Genomic DNA, 21,298 nt, shown 5'->3' on the forward strand with positions numbered 1-21,298 from the left:
GTGTATTTGTCTTGTAACATGTTGGGTTGACGGGTCACAGGAAATGGTTGTGGCATATGGTGTCTCTGACTGCTCTTCCATCCTGTACGTTCGTGGGTGGGTCAGGATGTTCATCGTGTGGATCACTGCTGTTGTCTGGTTCAGCTGGACACTGTTCACCTCTAATCGTGGCAATGTTGTGTAGGATCACACATGCCACAATGATGTCACATGCCCTTTCTGGGGTGACCCTGAGTCCACGAAGGCACTGGAACCGGGCCTTGAGCATTCTGATGGTCATTTCAACTCTGCCCCGTGTCCTGCAATGGGCCAGATTATAATGCTGCTGTGGGCCCGGTTCAGGGTCAGGGTAAGGGGTGAGCAAATAGGGTAGACATGGGTACCCCCTATCACCAAGCAGGTGGCCAGTGAACTCTCCTAGGACAGAAGAATACATGTCAGTGCAAACGTCCCTGTGGCAATTGGTCTCTGTATATTTCACAGTTACTTCGACCCACCATGTCCAAATTTGGTGCTCAGTGTACATTCCCGGAAGATTCGTGAGTCATGTACAGAGCCTGGCCACTTGGCTTCCACATTTGTGATGATGTTGGCAGCATCACATATGATCTACCCAGTGCAGAGAACACATATTAGCATCCATTACCATGATGCCATCACTTGTTGGTGTGAAATGCTACAGGGAATTATGTACCTGTACATTGATGCTGTGGACGGACTTCCTGTTCACATAGTCTCCTTCATTTGCTGAGGGTGCAATGATTGGGATGTGGGTGCCATCTATACAGCCAATCACGCCTGGGAACCCTGGAAATTTATGTACCATTTGAGTGGTAGTTCACGTATCACCACATCATGCATTGAGTTTTGTTCATCCTGATACCTGCAATTTTGTGGCATCCCTCTTTGATGAATCTTGTGGGTCTGTGACCGGGGAACACCACAAACGAGTGCAGGAGACGTTTCAGTGCTACTGTAACATTCCTGACTGCCCGACAGACGGTAGCCTTGGAAACGTGCTCAGCGTCACTGATATTGTACAGAAAGCTCCCGTTTGCAAAGAAACGGAGTGCGGTACAAAGAATATGTAATGGACTGAGCGCATGTCCGCGATGTGTCACATGCGCAATATATGGCCTGAGGATGTTATGCAAATAACTTATTGATTGTGCTGAGAAACGGTAACGTTCGCACAGGAAATCATCAGGTAATGATAAGATGTCCATACGCGCTCTGATCACTCTCTCCCGGCGGAGTGCTCTGCGGAGAATTTGGGCTTCAAGATCTACTGGCTCTTCAAGGAAGGGACACGCCATGTCTGACACTTCCTGCTGTCAGGTTTCCGACAAAGAGGCGGGGACAGTCAGGGTTAGTTGTAGTAAACCTGCTAGGGGGCAGGTTAGCTTCACGGCGTGTGTCGTCATAGTGACTCACCCAGGCTTCAGCTGAACTCGCTTTGTGAAACCGAAAACCCAGAGTTTTCGTTAACTCAGGGTATACTTACTCAGTTTTTCCACTAAACCGGCTTCCTGAAATAGGGCCCAGGGCTGTGATGATGGAAAATAAAGAGTGCTGATCCCTCTCAAAGTGCTTGCTCTGGGTAACCTTGATAGTAGCTGCGAGTGGACCGGAGGGTGGGGAGTGCAGGTAGTTCGAGCGGAGGGGGGTTCCATTTATCTTGTGGTTCAGTGACGGCAGCAGGATTTATGGGGCTTTGGGTGTCATCCCGTGACAAGGTGCACATTCTTTCCGTGCATTATGGGCCCAGATGATACTAGTTGGAGGCTCCCTGTAAATAACCTCGAGGTTATGTCTTTTATTGAGTTATACATTGTGTTAAATTTATGATTGAGGTCCTATGGAACACACGGTGGTGGGGAAATGTGTTCGGCTTGCTGTTCCAGTGATAATGTGAAAACAATGCTGCCAAGCCAAGTGTTAGCCACAAACATCTGCGGAAAAACAAAAGCGGAGAGATGAGCGGAACACAAGAAGACCTGTAAAAAAAAAAAAAAAAACCTGATGCAAAATATTGCCAGAACCAAGCATCATCGCTTGCCAAAATCAAAATTTTGATTATCAGCAATTTGTGTATCCATGGTTACTTTGCACTTAATTATGTGTTGACACTGGATAACATGACGTATGCAAGGATTACTGGAACACTAAAACCACGAGACAGTGAAAGGGGGAAATACCAAAAGATGAATAAAACATCTCACATACTAATATAAGTAGAAACTATTAAATCCCACAGTGCTTGATTATTCATCAGTGCAACATAATAATAATATGAATAGACATAAAGCATAAAAGTTAGATTTTTTGGACATTACGCTCCATGTTTCTATGTTTATAATATCACATTTACATAATTTCTAGCTGTTTGTGGCAGGTGTGGATCAGCGGATCATGCAAACATTGAACCTGCAGTGCTGCGTGATGGCCTTAAGCCTCTTTCCAGGATTGGTTGCTGAGCCTCTTTTTTGCTTCCTCATTTTTAGGTCCTAATCAGTGGTTCTCATGAAGGTAATGACTTAACCTGCTTGGGAGTTCATGACAGTTGGTCTCTGGTCTTTTATCAGAAAGCATTTCAGGAACTCAGCTTTTGTTTCATTGTGTTACATGTGTAGTATTCTCTAGTATAAGCTGCATGTTTTGCGGTTCTATTTGGTCTTAAAAACCAGAAAACTAATGTAATTCAAAGGTTTTATAGTTAGGCCTGTAGTTTGTAATCTAACCAGTTTAAAATGTAATATGCTGTTGACATGAAATATGCTTATATTTTCACGCTTTAGTTTAAAATAGTTCAGTGTTTTTAATTCAGAAATATGAATCCACTCTTGTCTTACCACAAACTGTCTGCACACTGACAATAGGTCTGATTTAGCAATCTATTTTGTGTTGCTGGCTTAAACTTTTATTTAAATTGTTAACTGACCATTGCAGCCACAAAAACCATTCTTCCACTGCAGCTACGGGAGCCTGACACTCTTAATTGAAGAATTCAATTATTTCATTGCTAGTTTGGGCTCTCGAGTTACTGATTTGTGTGCAAAAGCAATCAAAGCATTTCTCCTGGCATATCATAGATTCAGCAGAAAAACAGACATTACACAGTTTCACAGCATAATAATTACACAACGAATGAAAGCTACAAACCCACATTTTAGCAGTCTTGACACTGAGCTCTGGGGCACCTCGGTACAAATTCTCTGATGGAATATAAAGAGATCTGTTACACGAGCTCCTTTGTTGAGGAAAAAATGACTCATTAGCAGGTCTCGCTGACGTGTTAGCTAAGCACGCTGTAGTATCGACTTCCTGCAATATTTTCTGCAGCTCCTCTTCTCTCCTCTCGCCTCACTAATCCAGTGATGCTGGAAAATACAGCAAACATTTTCTCAGATGGTTTATAAAGGCTGCCTTTGTTGACCAGCCAAGAAAATTTTGGATCGGATCACAAATGCATTTTAAGCACGGCAAATGGATGTATGACATGCTTGTATAGGCCCCGAAGTGCTTACTCAGGCCCGTGCATTCCTAGTGTCAAGGAAATTCTCGGTTCTCGAGAATCTAATGAAGACAGATTTGATAGGAAAATTGATCTTTTAAAGCCCCGGATCTGCACTAGTTGTGAGGAAAATATCCACTGGGTTTTGTCTCACAATGAGATTTCCACAGTTTGAAAAATGGGACACTTGTTCTGAGAAAATAAGTCTGTGTCCAGCATTAATTTATTGGCAACCTAAGTCCTTTACTCATTTATTATTAATTAGGTAGAGGATGTTCTCATTGTGTTTTTACTGTTACCTCTAATTAGTTTCTAATACTGCTCAGCGTAAAATAATAAGCAGCTGTGTCCCTCCATGAATACAGTGTGGCGTATAGAGACGAGAAAAAGAGCAAAAAGAGAAACACCCAAAATTTAGAATTTATTTCCATCACAATGACGTTGTTGGGAGTGTCAAAAATTTTGTCCAGTTCACTTAGCAGATCGTGCTAAGGAAGCTTTTCCAGGGAAACATAAAGAGGGATAAACTGTCGTTTGGCGAGATGCCTGCTAACAACACGAACTGCCAAACAACCAAACAAGTGGAATTTCACAATGTCTTCCCGATACTTAGGAACGCCCTGTCGACACAATCAGATGTAAGCGCAGTAAAGTAAGTTTTAGTTTGTCTCAGCTCTGATTTCCTTTAGCCTCAGTACACACTCAGCAGACACACCAGGCATGTATCTGGAGATTTTAAGGGGAAACTTCCATCTCAGTTTTATAAGACATTGATGCAAATCAGATCTGCATTGACCCGACATCCTGAAGGCTCGGTTGAGCCGCGCGGGCTGCAATCAATACGGCCACACCAGATCGGCTTTAATGCCACAGGTCTGTGTATTACTCAGCGAGGGCTCTGATTTATTCCCACAGAAACGCCTTCTTCCTGGCAGCTTTAATTAAGCGCTGAGACAGCCAACAACAACAGGGCAAGGAGTCCCAGTCGGAGATCAAGCAAGATACAGAGCAGCGTCGCAGACAATCCTTTGAAGTTATTGTCATTAGGCTTGACTTGATGCTGCCACGATGACCACAACGCACTTTGTCATGAGTGCATGTAAAGCCGTCTCCAGTGTCTAGCTAATGGCATTCCGACGCTAATACCTCCTCTACTTTAAAGATAACAAGAGTCAGATGATTGGCCACGTAGCCTTCCAGTAATATTTCACTCCATACAACCACAGAAGAGATCTCACCTGCTTTAATAACCCTTAATGCCCGCTCTTTGTCTTAATTAAGGCAACAGTTTGCGTCAGTGTCCGTGTTTGTAATGTGTTTGCATCTCCACTGGTTACAAACAGCAGGCCTTGCTTTTAAAAAAACAACAAAAAAACTGTTTACCCTTTCTGTTCCTCGTAAAAACAGATGTTTAGATAGTCGCCATCCCAAGCACACTTTGCGACTTTCGTTGATTTAGTACCGGCAATGGCTTTTAAAAGAGACTGGATGAAGTAGGAGGTCGCCAGGAAGTCAGGAACACATCAGTATCCAATTAGACGCTGTTAAAACTGGGAACCCTGCGTGTAGAGTTTGGCAGAAGTAGGGGGTTAAACCGTTTTTTTCCTGCTTTCGTGTCAAAGGGGGAGTGGAGAGTGAATAATCCCTGCTGTAGCTTGGGGAGTGACGGGCGATGGCGGTCGACGTGCAGTTGAACAAAATTAATTTTGGACGCCTGTTGTCTTAGATCACATCAGGCTCAGACTTGCCATGCTTTTACAGACATTTTAGAGCCCTTGTTTTGACTTTCCTTTGACACTGAGTTACTTCATGGCAAAAGACCTGCACGCATCCGCATTACAGATATTCTTGATTGTGACCATGCATGTCGGTATTATGTCTAAAGACGTAAGTAAAGAGAAAAGTGGAAGATGAGATGAAGACACCAGAGCTGACATTTAGATGTGAGCTCCATTGAGCTCAGAAAGCTCTTCCCGCTTAATAATCTTCAAACTTTGATGCCTCCTTTTGTCTAAGCACTTTGGCTAATCTCCTCTTTTCCGTGAGATCCCTTTGAACAGTGGTAAACATTTATCTGAGGCAAACTTGTCTTTTGGGCGAGTGATGAGCTTTTGACATCAATTTGTGTTCGTTAGACTGCAGCAGTTCTCCCTCCCCCAGAGATCAATACCTCCGCTCGTCTCTTTCTGGCTGTTCAGCTTTACAAGCTGTAAAGACAGATAAAGTGAAAAGAAAGAGAGAGCTGGAGATTGAAAGGAGAGAGGGAAATAGAAGTGGAGGGAATCACAACAGCCAAGCTGCAGAATAAATCTGGAATTGGTTTTATTACTGGAGCATGACTTCCTTGATGTTTTCTGCCTGCACTATGTGATGTTTTCAGATCAAGGTTACCGGACTTTCTCTTCTATTGTAATTCTATAAAATAAATGCTCCTGAAAAATGTTTCTGACTAACGGGGATTTCTAACTCTGAAAGCAAGCATTTATGAATTGCCAACGTTTGAAAATCAGACTTCTTTTTTCTTTTCTTTTTTCCTCAAAGATAAGGAGCTTGTCAAGGGAGGGCGAATCATATATTGTATGATAAGGAATCTTTGGAGAAGATTAGGCCTTTAAATGAAGGGTTCACTACCAAAACATTCAGTGTAATAGAAGTCTCCTGCAGACTGATAAAAGCATTCAACTAGAACCAAGCGAAGACTATTTCCGCCTGCTCTATTTATGTATTCAGAGCTTTTGCTCAACTATTTTATTCCACCTTCTTTTTCTTCTTTCTCATCACTGCACACACAGCATGAGTCTTCCTGAGAGGAGTGAACAATTAAGGGAACAAATTAAGATCATGAAAACTAAACAGCAGTGACATTTTTAGGGTTGCTGAAGTTGGACTAGCTTGTATATAATGATGTGCTACGTGATTGCTAGCAATATGTTAGCATAAAATAAACAGTGAAGCTGGAGGATGAACGCTAACTTTTCCCCCCTCGATAGTATTTAGCGTGAGGGTTCCTGATGGTTAGGGACAAATGAAATTGTAAACAGACCAAAATGTCAGTCAGGAGAAAAACTGAGACAATCCATCCACAATACGAGGTTAGTCATTAATATACTGCAACAACATGGGAATAGAGCAGCTGCGAGAGAGTTCAACATTAATGAATCAATGGTACGGAAGTGTAGGAAGCGCAGTTTTTGACTTTTACTCATATTCCAAACGTGCTTCGTCTCTTCGCTATTACTGTTGCCCAGCATAATTTGCAGATGATATTGCTTGCAGCCGCTTGATAGCTTTTGACCAAAATGGGCACAGGTTGATGACATCATCAACATTCCCTATCGTGGTAGAGAGGTATAGTCAAAATCTCTACCATTGGCCAAATCCATATCGTTTCTACTGTATAACGTTTATACCGCCCACCCCTAGCTGATTGTACCCACTCAAGACCACACTTGTGATTTGACCAGGCTCAGAAGTAACTCTTTACTCAAGCTGATTAAAAGGAAAAAGAATTAAACATTTGATGTGCATACAGCAGATGATTAGGGCAGTAATTTTGGTCAAGACCAAGTGCTGACTAAATGCTCCACTCAGAGACACTCTGAGTGTAAGACACAATGTAACAGAGACACACTCGGTGAATTCCTGGGTTAAGTAGTGAGTTTAAGGTAGTCATGGGTAGAAAATGGATTGGAAGTCAGAACAGTACCAGAGCATGGCAATAAGAAGTCATGGCCATGGGAAAAGAGTACCAACACGGAAAGAGTGAAATCCCAGGAGGAATGCCAGACTACCAATAATGTTTTGGCATATTTTAAGCTGACTATCTGCAGCATCATTTCCACATTTGTGATTATCAAGAAATCACAATCAATTAATTTTTTTATCTGACATCCAAAAGCCTTAGTTTTAAATAAATAACCTTGGTGTTGATGTATTCTGTGTAGAAAAGATTTAAATGAGATATGGGTGTGGAAAGCGACAAACTTGGGTATACCTAAAATTATTGGGCCATTTAATGGAAAAATGACTCAGAACTACTGAGTGTGCATTGTATTTAATGCAAACACCCAGACATTTACCTGTAGTGTAGCGCTGTCACTGATTATTGTTATTATAAAAGAACGTTATTATACTGATACGGAAGTTAAGTGTTGGTTGTGCTCTTAAAGTAGATTAATTATAGTAAGTATCGTTTTAAACTTTCTTAAAGCTTTTCTTGTGTTTCCTTAAGTTCTCTAAAAATGTACACACTTTGATAACAAACAACAACCATACAACAATTCAAAATGACAGTTTAACGGCCGACAACCCTCAATCTAAAATACACAATGTGAAGGAAGGAGGAACTCTCATAACAGATACTGCACTTAAAAATGTAAAGACACAAATTATATGCAGGGAATCATACTTTGTATTTCAAAAACACACAGAAATATGCCCCAAAACAAACTGGACAATTTTTAATTAAAAAAAGGGGGATGATTTATCCATTTACTGCTATCGTCACACGACCTGACTCGGGTATAAAGGCAGAGTAAAAAAATACTTTTGCATTTGTGTCAGGATTCAGCTCCTATTCTCACACAGCAAAGGCACGATGAATATTTGTGTCAACTCATCCACCCCGACAAGTCAGTGTAATGCAATATGTTGTAACAATCTGCAACATCCATTTTGCCGCCACACCTATCGAGAGCTCCGACCTGAAATGTCATGACAACGGAGAGCTGAAAAAAATAAAACAAAAATTAATAAGCTGAAGCGTTTCATTTTTATTTGGAGCGATTATGAGTCATTCACGGAGAGAAATGTCATGACTGCACTCGTGGAAACTCAACTCCAGATGAGAACGCTCTGGCTCACGTCGACTCCAGCACTAGTTTGCAGACCGAGTATTACGCTGACAGCGTATGACTGTGATAGAGGGTTTATGAACTGCACAGTTACATAAAACTGCACCATGTCAAATGCGGCTTGTGTGTAACCCACCGACATGTGCGCTGAAGGCATTGCGGCCTGCGTCCCTCCCACTAAGCCTGCTGGGATTGAATCTGGTTTCCCACCATTTCCTCCCCATGTGTTTTACATCATTATGTGAGCAGCAAACAGCGAGGAGACAACTGCTCGTACCTGCAGGGGCTAACCAAAACAGTTGGAGGAGCTTTTATTTTGGAATTTGATATACACCATCTAAAACAAGTGGCCATGCTTTGAAGGGAACCTGGCATGAGAGTAAAGCACAAAACTGCTTCCAGTTACAGCAATGAGTCACACAAAGGCTTCTTTGCTCTGAATAATTGTATTTTTGAGGATGTCATCAATATTATATGAGGTATTGACCGAAGGTATGTGCTGTTTTTCTCCTCTGAGAGACAGTTTCGATGGATGTCAGCCTGCAGCAGTTAAGGAATAAAATGACACGTGAAACTGCAGCGGCAACACTTACGGTTGCTGTAAGATTGGAAATGGAAAAGAAATGGGGCTTCAGGTAATCAGACTGAAAATGCTGCGTCTGCATACTCTCTAATGCTCGACCGCTTGCCAAACTGTTGATTCCATGTATTTTTTTTTTTTGCCTTCACATTTCTCAGCAGAGAAGATCAAAGGGTCCTTGCAACGCCTTTCAAAATCCTCCACAACCAACCCCACACTTTTAACAATTGAAGTAATTGGAAACAGATAGTGTAGTGTAGTTACTAGGCTCCCCTTTGTGAGTGTGGACGCTTCATCTCTTTGCTCTTGAATGCTTTGCTTCTTATATTGATTTTTATTGATTTTTATGCTGATTTTTTCCCTTTTTTCCGTGTGAGCTTACCTGCGATAACTTCTGGACACTTGTAGATCATTAGGACTAGAGTGTTCTTAACAGAAACAGCAACATTTTATGGTTACCTTGTCCTCAGCGCTCCGTGTGTCTGTGGCCTAGACACAGCTGAAGCCTGATTACAGCGTCTGGGCACCGAGCAGCCTCAATAGCCTGGAAAGGTGCTAACCGCTAGGCTAACTAGCAACAAGATGCCTTCCCTCTCCACAGATGACTACCACAGCCTCCTGCAGAAGATTGCAGTACTGGAGACAAAAATTCATCGCTTAGAAGTAAACGTGGAGGTAAATGGACTGTGTGGAAATGAAACAACCTTGCCTTTGATTCAAAACAATGGCGATGAGCAAGCTAGTACACAGCTAAGGAGCACAGATAACATGACCAAGAAAGTAGACTGTGTGCATTATTATAAATCCTCAAGTGATAATCCCCCCTTAGACTGTCTTGGTGCAAAACCAAGACATAAATCATGTCTCCTGGAAGGGGGAGGACGTATCACAGGCAGGGCACAGCGAGCTGAAATCTCTGAAACCGACTGGCCTTCACTTCCTACGAGACAGAGAAGCTCTTCTACCCCTATATACGGGAGGAAACAGGACTGGACAACCGTGAATAGGAAGGTTAACAACAAACCTCCAAAACAACTGAATGTGAAACTGCAGAACAGATTTGCTCCACTATCAAAGGACCCTGGATCTATATCGGACAACCATCCATCTAAAAGCAGCGAAATAAGGTCTGAAAATCTGTTGAAAAGTGAAAGGCCACAGGGAAAGCTAAAGGCTAGGCCTGAAACTCTGATTGTGGGTGACTCTGCCGTAAAGGATGTACAAAGGATGTGCGGTAAGAACACTAAAGTCCTCGGCTTTCCTAACGATATGGTCAACAACCTGAAGGAGAGAATTCTTCAAATTGCAGATGAATATCCAACTGTGACAAACATTGTTCTGCATACAGGGTCAAACGATGTGTCCAAACAACAGTCGGAGGTTCTGAAACGGGACTTTACTGGATTATTAAATACTGTAAACTCTCTGAATGCAGCTGTATTCATCAGTGGACCTGTACCGCCGGTCAGAGGAGGAGACGAGAGATTCAGCAGGTTGTTTACACTGAATAAATGGCTTATATCAGCATGTGCTGACCACTCAGTGCACTTTATCGACAACTTTAATATTTTTTGGGAACACAGGCATCTGTTCAAAGCAAATGGATTTAATTTTAACAAGTCAGGGGTGAAACTGTTCACCTCCAACTTGTTTTATTCCATACGTCATCCATCCGTGCTTGGTGCCAAGGCTGAGATAAACGAGGAGTTATCTCATAAAGAGGAACAAACAGTACTCCAAGAACAGACAAAGCCCAGCAGAAACCTTGAGGAGGAGCTCCATTTGCCCCCACCCGGGAAGAGCCTCAGAAAGGAGAGACATCCATGGCATCTGAGGAAGAGCCTCAGAAAGGAGAGACATCTAAGGCAAGAAGAAGGGTCCCTATTTGCCTCCAACTCTCTCAACAACACCAACGACCAGGACAAGGGACCACGACCTTCCCCAGTCCCCCAAACCCCTGACAGGCCATCACCCTCCTCCCCCTCCCTTTCTCCCTCCTCCCCACACCTGAAATTCACTGAGGAGATGATGGAGCGGGTCAATGCTGGGCTCAGATCTACCCCCCGTCCCAATCCCTTTTTGTCCCCCATAAACCCCCCACCAGAGCGGCCAAAGGTTCGCCATCGAGCCCCACCCTCAACAGAGCAATCGAAGTCACATTGCCCAGCCTCGCCCCCCTTAGTTCCTCTTCATGCCCTGTCTCCGCAGTCTGATGCGTGATGTGTGAAGGGTCCGGGCTGTGAGGATTATGGCAGTGATGACTTTTCCCAGGAGAAGCTGGGACCCTGTTTACTAGAAGGTTTTAAAATTTCTGTACTTTTAGGTGACAGGAGACATGTGGCCTGGTCAAAACACAGAGAGCTGCACTCTAAAAGATCTTTAAACATAGTAAACATACCTTGTGTGCCACAGACTGCTCCCAAACACGAGGGGACAAGTAATACCTCTAAAACACTTAAGTTGGCTTTATTAAACATTAGATCTCTAGCTGGGAAAACATTTTTAATTAATGATTTAATCACTGAGCACAGCCTTGATTTTATGTTTTTAACTGAAACTTGGTTGGACCAAAGTAACAGTGGAGCTGTTCTCATCGAGACGACCCCTCCTAACTACAGTTTTATCAGTGAGGCCAGGGTGAGCAGGAGAGGAGGAGGGGTTGCTGTCTTATTTAATGAATCATTTCAATGTAAGCAGCTATCTCCTGGAAGTTTTCAGTCTTTTGAATATGTGGCTTTACAGCTGAAGGCCCCATCCAAAGTTGTGTTTCTTAATGTTTACAGGCCTCCCAAATACTGCACAGACTTTTTTAATGACCTCAGTGAACTGCTGTCTGTGATCTGTGTTGATTTTGACTGTGTAATTATTGCTGGGGTGTGGCGTGGGTGTGGTCCTTGGCCAGCTGCAGAGGAGGCGTGACGCAGTGAGCTCCCGGGGCGGCGCAGGGGCGGGGTGAACAGGTGTGCTGGGATCTGACAGTGATTGTGTCTCTTTATGTGTTGGCAGTGACAGACGGAGACGGAGGTGACAGCAGAGAAAGAGAGCGCGGAGTATATGTGTCCACGTACAAACCCGAGCTTAATAAAAAGTTCTGCACTGTCAAAATCGCTTCGGCTGGTATTTCTTGGGTCCACCGTTACACTGGTGCCGAAACCCACGCGTGATGTCCGGTCCCCTGCCGGCTCCCCCTGCTCCCCCGGCGGCGCCGCCGCCCGCCCCACCGCCCGCCCAGCCGCTGCAGATCTTGGGCCAGATGATGGTGGACATGGCGGCGATGGCGGCTCGTCAGGCGGCCACGCAGGACCAACAGTTGGCGTTGCTTCGCCTGCAATCGGAGCAGCAGACCGCGGCTCTGGGGCAGCTGCTGGGGAATGCGGCCGCGCCGGCTCCCGCCCCTCCGCTGTCGGTGACGTTGCACCGGATGCGGGATGGGGAGGACCCGCTGGTTTTCATCGAGGCTTTCCAGGCCACGGCGGTGGCCTGTCGGTGGCCGGAGGAGGAGTGGGCCGCCCGGCTGCTGCCGCTTCTGTCGGGTGAGGCCCAGACGGCGGCGCTGAGCCTGCCCCCCGGCTCGCGGGGGGTGTTCGAGGACGTGTGCCGGGCGGTGCTGGATCGTTTGGGGCTCTCCCCGGAGGATTACCGCCGTCAGTTCCGGGCCAGCAGGATGTCGGGGGGGGAGCGGCCGTTTGCCTGGGCTCGGCAGCTGGAGGATGCGGCAGCGAGGTGGCTGCGACCGGGCCCCTCGGCTGGGGAGACGCGGATGCTGACCATGGTCGTCCTCGAGCAGTTCGTGGGAGGCCTGCCCGAGGCGACGGCTCGTTGGGTTCGCTGCCACCGCCCGGCGGATTTGATGGCGGCGGTGACGCTGGCAGAGGACCATCTGGCGGCCGACCCGATACCGGGCTGTGAGGAGCCGCGGCGGGGCGCCCGTGTTCCGCCGCCCAGGCCACCGGCGGCGGCGTCGCAGAGGAGAGGCGGCGGCCCTGCGGGAACGGAGCAGGCAGCAGGGTGGAGCCCCAGGAACCCGTTCCGGCCGCTGCTTCCCGCCGGAACCCCGGCGGCCGCCGAGGTTGCCCCGGAGCCACGGGGAGCCGCACAGACGCCGGGGCCGGACTGTTGGAAGTGTGGGCGGCCGGGGCACCTGCGCCGAGACTGTCCGCTCATGGAGGTGGGGCAGGTGTTCCGCGTTGCCGGCGCTCCAGCGCCCGCCCCCGGTCCAGGAGTGACGTACCGCGTGCCGGTAAGGTGTCAAGGGGGTATTCGCCATGCTTTGGTGGACACGGGCTGCACGCAGACTCTGGTCCACCAAAGTTTGGTTCGCCCCGGGGCATTGTTGGAGGCTGACTGGGTGGAGGTTAAATGTGTGCACGGGGATATTCACAAGTACCCAGTAGTGTCACTGTTGCTGAAATTCAGGGGCAAAACGCATAGAGTGAAGGCGGCGGTTAGCCCGCGCCTGTCGCATCCCCTTATTTTGGGTACGAATTGGCCGGGGTTCCACAGCTTACTGGGGCAGTACGCGGGGATGCGATCGCGGTCTGTAAATTCGTGTGATGTTTGCGCGGCGCTCGGCGGTGACGCGGGGTCGACCGACGCTGACTCTGGGGGGGAGGAGGAGGCGGGGACTTCCACGGAAGCCCCGCCGCCTCCCGTTGTGTACCCCACGGAAGATTTTCCACTAGAGCAGTCTCGGGACGACACCCTACGCTCAGCCTATGACCAAGTGATGGATATTGATGGTCGCTCGGTGCGCCCCGACGCTGCGCGAACGTACCCTCATTTCCAATTGCGGAACGATCGGCTTTATAGAGTGAGCCGTGACACTCACACTAATGAAATCCGCACACAGTTATTGGTGCCGCAAAGCCGCCGGGAAATGATTTTCCAGGCGGCTCATTCGAACCCCATGGCAGGGCACTTGGGTGGCGAGAAAACTCTGGAGCGCATAATGGCCCGATTCTATTGGCCGGGCATTTGGGCCGACGTGCGCCGCTGGTGTGCGTCGTGCCCCGAATGCCAGCTGGTTAACCAGCCGGCCGTGCCAAAGGCGCCGTTGCGCCCATTACCGCTGATGGAGATCCCGTTTGAGCGTATTGGCATGGATCTCATCGGGCCATTGCACCGGAGTGCACGCGGCTATCGCTTTGTGCTGGTCCTGGTGGACTACGCAACGCGGTACCCGGAACCAGTGCCGCTACGCACCATTTCAGCGAAGAGCGTGGCGCAGGCACTGTTTCAGGTCATCTCCCGAGTCGGTATTCCGAAAGAAATACTGACTGACCAGGGCACGTCGTTCATGTCGCGCACATTGCGGGAACTGTACGAATTACTGGGTATTAAATCTATTCGGACCAGCGTCTACCACCCTCAGACTGATGGGTTGGTGGAGAGGCTGAATAAGACTTTAAAATCCATGATTCGTAAGTTCATTCGCGAGGATGAACGCAATTGGGATCGCTGGTTAGACCCTCTGTTGTTTGCAGTGCGGGAGGTGCCCCAGGCCTCCACGGGATTTTCTCCCTTCGAGCTGTTATACGGCAGGAAGCCGCGGGGGGTGCTCGACCTGATTAAGGAAAACTGGGAGGAAGGTCCGAGCCCTGCGAAAAGTGAAATTCAGTACGTGCTGGACCTGCGAGCAAAGCTGCACACACTGGGGAGGCTCTCGCGGGAGAATTTGCTCCAGGCCCAGCAGCGGCAGCGACGCCTGTATGACAGAGGGGCTAGACTCAGGCAATTTTCACCGGGAGATAAGGTGCTTGTGTTACTTCCTTCTTCCAGCTCTAAATTACTCGCCAAGTGGCAAGGACCCTTCGTGGTCACACAGCGAGTGGGGGACGTTGATTATGAAGTGGTACGGTCGGACAGGGGCGGGGCCGCGCAGATTTACCACCTCAACCTCCTCAAAGCCTGGAGGGAGGCGGAGACCGCTTCTCTAGTGAGCTTGGTAAGAGGGAGAGATGAGTTGGGGCCGGAGGCGCCAAAGTCTAGCATCCCCGCCTCCCTCCATTGCAGCGACCATCTCACACAGGCCCAGAGGGCGGATGTTGCTGCGTTGCAACAGCGCTTTGCCGACGTGTTCTCCCCCTTGCCCGGCCGTACTTCTCTCATTGAGCACCATTTTGAGACGCGGCCTGGCGTGACGGTGCGTTCACGGCCCTACAGGCTGCCGGAACATAGAAGGCAAATTGTTTTCCGGGAATTGAAGGAAATGCTGAGGCTGGGAGTAATAGAAGAATCACACAGTGCTTGGTGTAGCCCCATCGTCCTTGTAGTAAAGAGGGATGGGTCTATACGGTTCTGTGTCGATTATCGCAGAGTGAATGAGGTGTCACGTTTTGATGCTTATCCCATGCCCCGGGTCGACGAGCTCCTGGACCGGTTGGGCACCGCTCGCTTTTTTACGACTCTGGATTTAACCAAGGGCTACTGGCAGATTCCCTTGTCTACAGAGTCCCGGGAAAAGACGGCCTTCTCCACTCCGTATGGGTTGTACCAATTCGTGACGCTTCCGTTCGGCTTGTTCGGCGCCCCTGCCACTTTTCAGCGCCTCATGGACCGGGTGCTGCGGCCCCACGCTGCCTATGCTGCCGCCTACCTAGACGACGTCATCATTTACAGTGACACGTGGGCGGGGCATGTGCGGTGTGTGGCCGCGGTGCTGGAGTCCCTGAGGCAGGCGGGGCTCACGGCCAACCCGAAGAAGTGTGCGGTTGGACGGAGGGAGGTACAGTATTTGGGGTACCACTTGGGGAGCGGGCAGGTGCGACCTCAAGTGGAGAAGACGGCGGCGATTGCATCCTGCCCGCGTCCCAAGACGAAAAAAGAGGTGAGACGGTTTCTGGGGCTGGCCGGCTATTACCGGCGGTTCGTCCCAGGGTTCGCGGACCGGACCAGCCCCCTGACTGATCTCACCCGCAAGGGTGCCCCAGATCTGGTCCAGTGGACGGAGCGGGGCCAGGCGGCGTTTGTGCAGGTGAAACGGGCTCTCTGTGGAGAGCCGCTGCTGTTCACACCTAACTTCTCCCTCCCTTTCTGTCTGCAGACTGACGCCTCGAGCAGAGGGCTGGGGGCCGTTTTGTCCCAGCAGGTGGGGGGAGTTGACCGGCCGGTCGCTTACATCAGCCGGAAGCTCACGGACCGCGAGTCACGGTACAGCACCGTAGAGAAGGAGTGCCTGGCGATCCGGTGGGCGGTCGACTCCCTTCGCTACTACCTCCTGGGCCGCCCGTTCACCCTCTGCTCGGACCACGCCCCGCTGCAGTGGCTCCACCGCATGAAGGATGCCAACGCCCGGATCACTCGGTGGTATCTGGCCATGCAGCCCTTTAAGTTCAAGGTGATCCATAGGCCGGGCGCGCAGATGGTCGTGGCCGATTTCCTCTCTCGCTCGCGGGGGGGGGAGTAGGTTCGGCCGGATGGGCCCCGGCCTCAGTCGGGCGGTGGGGATGTGTGGCGTGGGTGTGGTCCTTGGCCAGCTGCAGAGGAGGCGTGACGCAGTGAGCTCCCGGGGCGGCGCAGGGGCGGGGTGAACAGGTGTGCTGGGATCTGACAGTGATTGTGTCTCTTTATGTGTTGGCAGTGACAGACGGAGACGGAGGTGACAGCAGAGAAAGAGAGCGCGGAGTATATGTGTCCACGTACAAACCCGAGCTTAATAAAAAGTTCTGCACTGTCAAAATCGCTCCGGCTGGTATTTCTTGGGTCCACCGTTACATGGGGATTTTAACATCCATGTGGACAACCCTCAGGACAAAGGGACTAAAGACCTGAGTAACACTCTGGGCAACTTTGGGCTGACTCAGCATGTAACAGAGGCCACACATAATAGAAGACACACTCTTGACCTACTGATCTCCAAAGGCCTGAGCATTTCAAAGGTTACTGTGTCTGATGTGGGCCTGTCTGATCATTACTGTGTTTTCTTTGAAAGTAAAATCTCAGCCCACACAAATATATCAACAACAGTGATCACAAAACGGTGTATAACTGAACACAGTAGTGCAATTTTTAACCAGGTCTTCCCATTAACACCTGACCTGCCCAGAGGGTCAGTCAATGAGCTCGTCAATAGCTTCAATGCTAACATGTTAAATGTAATGGACACTATTGCTCCCATTAAGGTGAAGGTTATCTCTGGAAGGAAAAAGTCTCCATGGAGAAACTCCACACTGGTGAAAAAAGAAAAAAGAGAGTGTAGGAAAGCTGAGCGCAGATGGAGAAAAACAAACCTCCAGGTTCATTATGACATTTATAAAGAGAAACTTCACAATTATAATTTACAACTGAGGAATGCAAGGAGGTCCTACTTCTCTGACATCATCACTAAAAACAGCCATAATGCTCGGGTCTTATTTTCTACAGTTGACAGGCTAACAAACCCTCCTGTGCCAGTGGCAGCTGAACTTCATTCGACCATGGCCTGCAATGACTTTGCCAAATTCTTCACTGAAAAAATCCAAAAAATTAGACAAGCAATTGGTACATCAACAGCAGATCCAGGATATGTACTGTGTCCACCAAAAAACTGTTTAAACACCATGAAACAGTTTCAACCTATTAACAGCAAAGACCTGGAGGACATCTTAGGTCAACTGAACTCCTCCTCCTGCTGTTTAGATGTCCTGCCAACAAGTTTTTTCAAAAAGGTCTCAAAGACTTTAGAGTCAGACCTGTTACAGATCGTCAACTTTTCTTTATTATCAGGTGTGTTTCCAGAATCACTAAAAACTGCTGTAATCAAACCTATACTGAAAAAGGACAATCTTGACAAGACACAAATGAACAACTACAGGCCGATCTCAAATCTCCCGTTTTTAAGTAAGATCATTGAAAAAGCAGTTTCTCAACAGCTCAGTTACTTCTTAAAACAGAATAATTGCTACGATGCCTTCCAGTCAGGTTTTAGACAGAACCACAGCACTGAAACCGCTCTGACCAAAGTGTTTAATGACATATGTCTGAATACAGACAGTGGAAAAATGTCAGTCCTAGTTTTACTGGATCTCAGTGCAGCATTTGATACAGTTGACCACAACATATTACTCAAACGACTGGAGAACTGGACAGGTCTTTCAGGAACTGTACTAAACTGGTTCAAAACATACGTAGAAAACAGGAAATACTTTGTATCAATAGGTAACTTCACATCTGAGCAGACAAGTATCACATGTGGAGTTCCCCAAGGTTCCATCTTGGGACCCCTTCTGTTTAACATCTACATGCTCCCACTGGCACAGATTATAAACAACAACAAAATAAACTATCACAGCTATGCAGATGACACACAAATATATATCACAATGTCACCAGGAGACCGAGGCCCTGTACAGGCTCTTGGTAAATGCATTGAGGAAATCAATGACTGGTTGTGCCACAATTTTCTCCAGCTAAACAAAAGCAAAACTGAGGTAATAGTCTTTGGCGCCAAAGAAAAACGATTACAGGTCACCAGAGAACTTCAATCTATACATCTAAAAACCACAAACCAGGCGAGAAATTTGGGTGTAGTGATGGATGCAGACCTAAACTTAGAAAAACACATTAAGACAATAACAAAGTCAGCTTACTATCACCTCAAGAATATATCAAGGATAAAAGATCTGATGTCTCAACAGGACCTGGAAAAACTAGTCCATGCATTCATCTTTAGTAGGCTTGATTACTGTAACAGCATCTTTACAGGTCTACCTAAAAAATCAGTCAGACAACTACAGCTCATTCAGAACTCTGCTGCTCGAGTCCTCACTAAGACCAAAAAAGTGGACCACATCAGTCCAGCTCTGAGGTCCTTACACTGGCTGCCTGTCCGTCAGAGGATAGACTTTAAAGTTCTGATGCTGGCCTATAAAGCTCTGAATGGTTTAGGACCAAAATACATCAATGACCTCCTGACCCAGTATGAACCATCCAGATCCCTCAGGTCATCTGGATCCGGTCTTTTATCAGTTCCCAGAGTCAGAACCAGACACGGAGAAGCTGCATTCAGCTTTTATGCTCCTTATATCTGGAACAAACTCCCAGAAAGCCTCAGATCAGCTGAAACACTCAGTTTATTTAAATCCAGGTTGAAGACTCACCTGTTCTCAGCTGCATTTGAATAAAGCACCAAATCCACACTTTAAGCTTAAATTTCAAAACTTACATTTAACTACTGATTTTATCTACTGTTCTGATTTTATCTGTTTTGATTTTATATACTGTTTTGTTTGTTTGTTTGTTTGTTTGTTAATTAGTTAGTTAGTTTATTTGCTTGTTTTAATCAATTTTAAATCATGCTTTTTATTTGTTCTTGTTTCTAATGTCTCTGTAAAGCACTTTGAATCACCTTGTTGTTGAATTGTGCTATACAAATAAACTTGCCTTGCCTTACAGAGTACTGCGTGGATACTGTGACTGTCAGCACGGAGGATTCAGAGATTCACAAAACAAGAAACAGAAAGAACACTGACCCTTGATTTCAACATCCTGCACATCCTAATCAAAGGATGCTTACTCTGGGACATCGTGTACCCAATGTTAACGTTTTAGGTTTTTATTGCAGCATGATTTAAAAAAGTTCCCCATGTTCAATTCGGTCTATTTTATATGGTGTATTTCCAAGCACTTTAAGCTGGTCTTAAACAAACAGAAGCTAAAACTGCTTGTTTCAGATGGTGGATGAACTAAGGGCCTGCATCAGCACAAAGTAAAAAACTAATAAATATAATAAATGCAAATCTGGCTTTCGGTGAAAGAGTGCTGACCTTAAATAGCACCAAAAACAACGTCTGATGTCATGAAAATCTCAAGACATGGATTGTTTCTGCTAAAATAAATAGAGTTTTAGAACAAATGGCCCAAACAAATTATAACAAATAACACACACATGGATTTAAGCTCTTGGCCGAAATATTCACTTACTAACTCAGTGTATGGCAAAATGTTTCTATTTAAGAGTCGGTCGGTTTCTCTGTGGCGCCACATGAGTCTATTCCCCACAAGACTTTGATTTGTTTGAGGCCAACACAATCAGAAGTCCTCCTTTGATTCAGTTGAGGTCTCATTTCTCTCCTTTCTGTTTCTACAGCTTCTCCCTCACTCCTCTCTTGGCTGTTGGTGGACGGCTTTGAAACGTCGAGAGTGCGCCTGTTGATCAGATACCCTTATGACTAATGAAAAGCGTCACGGAACTGACAGCAAGATTAATGAAGTATCCCAGGCTGCACTCGCATGCGGCGCACTGGGGCTTTTCCTGCAGGGCTGCTGCCGCTGCTTAACTGCTATTTATGGTGACAAATAATGCCCCATTCTGCCACCGACACCTGCGAGTCAAGGTTAAAAAACACATTCTCCACAGCCAGCGTGCGGTTGTGGATGACATGCTTAAAGGGGTGGAAGATAGAAGGCAGGGGAGGGCAAAGACGAACAGAAAGGGAGAGCAGCAGCTTCAGATACAGAATACACTTATTTTCTGTAACTGGGCTCAGCAGGGGGATCAGGGAGATGGGTGGGGGGGCGGACGGGGAGAAAGGGAATTCAGGATTAATTGAAAACATATGTGCTGTGCAAAATGGCTGCAGCAGTAGAGCCTGAAGGCAGTGACTGCAGGGAGGAATCTCTCACAGCACTCGAGAACATTTATTATATTTGATTCTGTTTTTATTTATTTATTTTTCACTCTTGAAGAGGCAGCTGATGATGTCACCAACCGTCTGTCTGTCTGGATAGATAGTGTGTGTGTGGGTGTGTGTAGGCAGATATCGCTTTGATCAAGGAAAGTGTCTCATTTGTAGTCGATACTGGCAGCCGGAGCTCAGGAGCGGTCAATGCCGTCTGACCTTCAGCAGCAGCAGCGTTACAGTGGGCCAGTCTGCGTTTGTGTGTCTGTGTGTGCCAGAGCAGAGCCAAAACCAGGCAGAGGTTAAGCATGTCTGGGAATAAGAAGCCACACTTACACTATGACATGCATAGTCACACACGTACACACTGGTACGGTCCTGCTCAGACCGCAGGGAACATTTGAACTTTAGCTGTGAAGCCATACAAACACGACACATCTGTGAGGAAGCACAGGTGTAAATAAGCCTGCTTCTTGTATACAGTATGAAGTCCATGCTCAAACACACAGCCACATGCGTGCAAACATGCACATGTATATACAGTTTGTCTTTGCTGGCATGTTTTTACAGCTCAAAAAATTGTTTCCACATGAGTTTAGTGAGGCAAGTAAGTGAAACATATTACCGTAGCAGCAGTCACAAAGTATTTTATAAAGTCAATACCAAGCAACCTCTGGAGCTGGATAATGTAGACAACACAAATATAGGTTCCTGCGCTACCAGGATTGACCACTGAAGGTTGTCTCTGACAGTG

The 21,298-nt window shown here is 46.9% G+C and overlaps 1 protein-coding gene and 1 long non-coding RNA gene across 2 annotated transcripts; one reads left to right on the plus strand and one right to left on the minus strand.

Annotated features, from left to right (window-relative positions):
* Positions 1–321: 321 nt before the first annotated feature.
* On the minus strand, positions 322–963 carry LOC147319648 (uncharacterized). The gene is made up of 3 exons (XR_015131421.1): positions 695–963; positions 498–609; positions 322–417 (listed from the first exon to the last, which is right to left on the minus strand). It is a non-coding gene; the product is annotated as an uncharacterized LOC147319648 (long non-coding RNA).
* Positions 964–9,221: 8,258 nt separating this feature from the next.
* On the plus strand, positions 9,222–11,975 carry LOC147319649 (uncharacterized). Its single transcript, XM_086309808.1, has 3 exons — positions 9,222–10,181; positions 10,296–10,980; positions 11,954–11,975. Exons 1-3 carry the CDS (start codon positions 9,530–9,532, stop codon positions 11,973–11,975), a joined length of 1,359 nt encoding a protein of 452 aa, XP_086165934.1. The 5' UTR covers positions 9,222–9,529.
* The last annotated feature ends 9,323 nt before the right edge of the window (positions 11,976–21,298 follow it).

The sequence above is a fragment of the Aulonocara sp. 'chitande type north' Nkhata Bay genome, linkage group LG11, assembly GCF_057382095.1.
Source record: "Aulonocara sp. 'chitande type north' Nkhata Bay isolate Kocher_YH1m ecotype deep benthic linkage group LG11, A_spYH_male_GT1.1, whole genome shotgun sequence".
Taxonomy (NCBI): domain Eukaryota; kingdom Metazoa; phylum Chordata; class Actinopteri; order Cichliformes; family Cichlidae; genus Aulonocara; species Aulonocara sp. 'chitande type north' Nkhata Bay.

Excerpts from the sequence above, each read along its gene's own strand:
- LOC147319649 (XM_086309808.1), top strand. The coding sequence starts at position 9,530 with ATGCCTTCCCTCTCCACAGATGACTACCACAGCCTCCTGCAGAAGATT. Across the intron at positions 10,182-10,295 it reads GGATGTACAAAGGATGTGCG|GGTCAAACGATGTGTCCAAA; the intron begins GTAAGAACACTA and ends TTCTGCATACAG. Across the intron at positions 10,981-11,953 it reads TTCACTGAGGAGATGATGGA|TGACAGACGGAGACGGAGGT; the intron begins GCGGGTCAATGC and ends ATGTGTTGGCAG.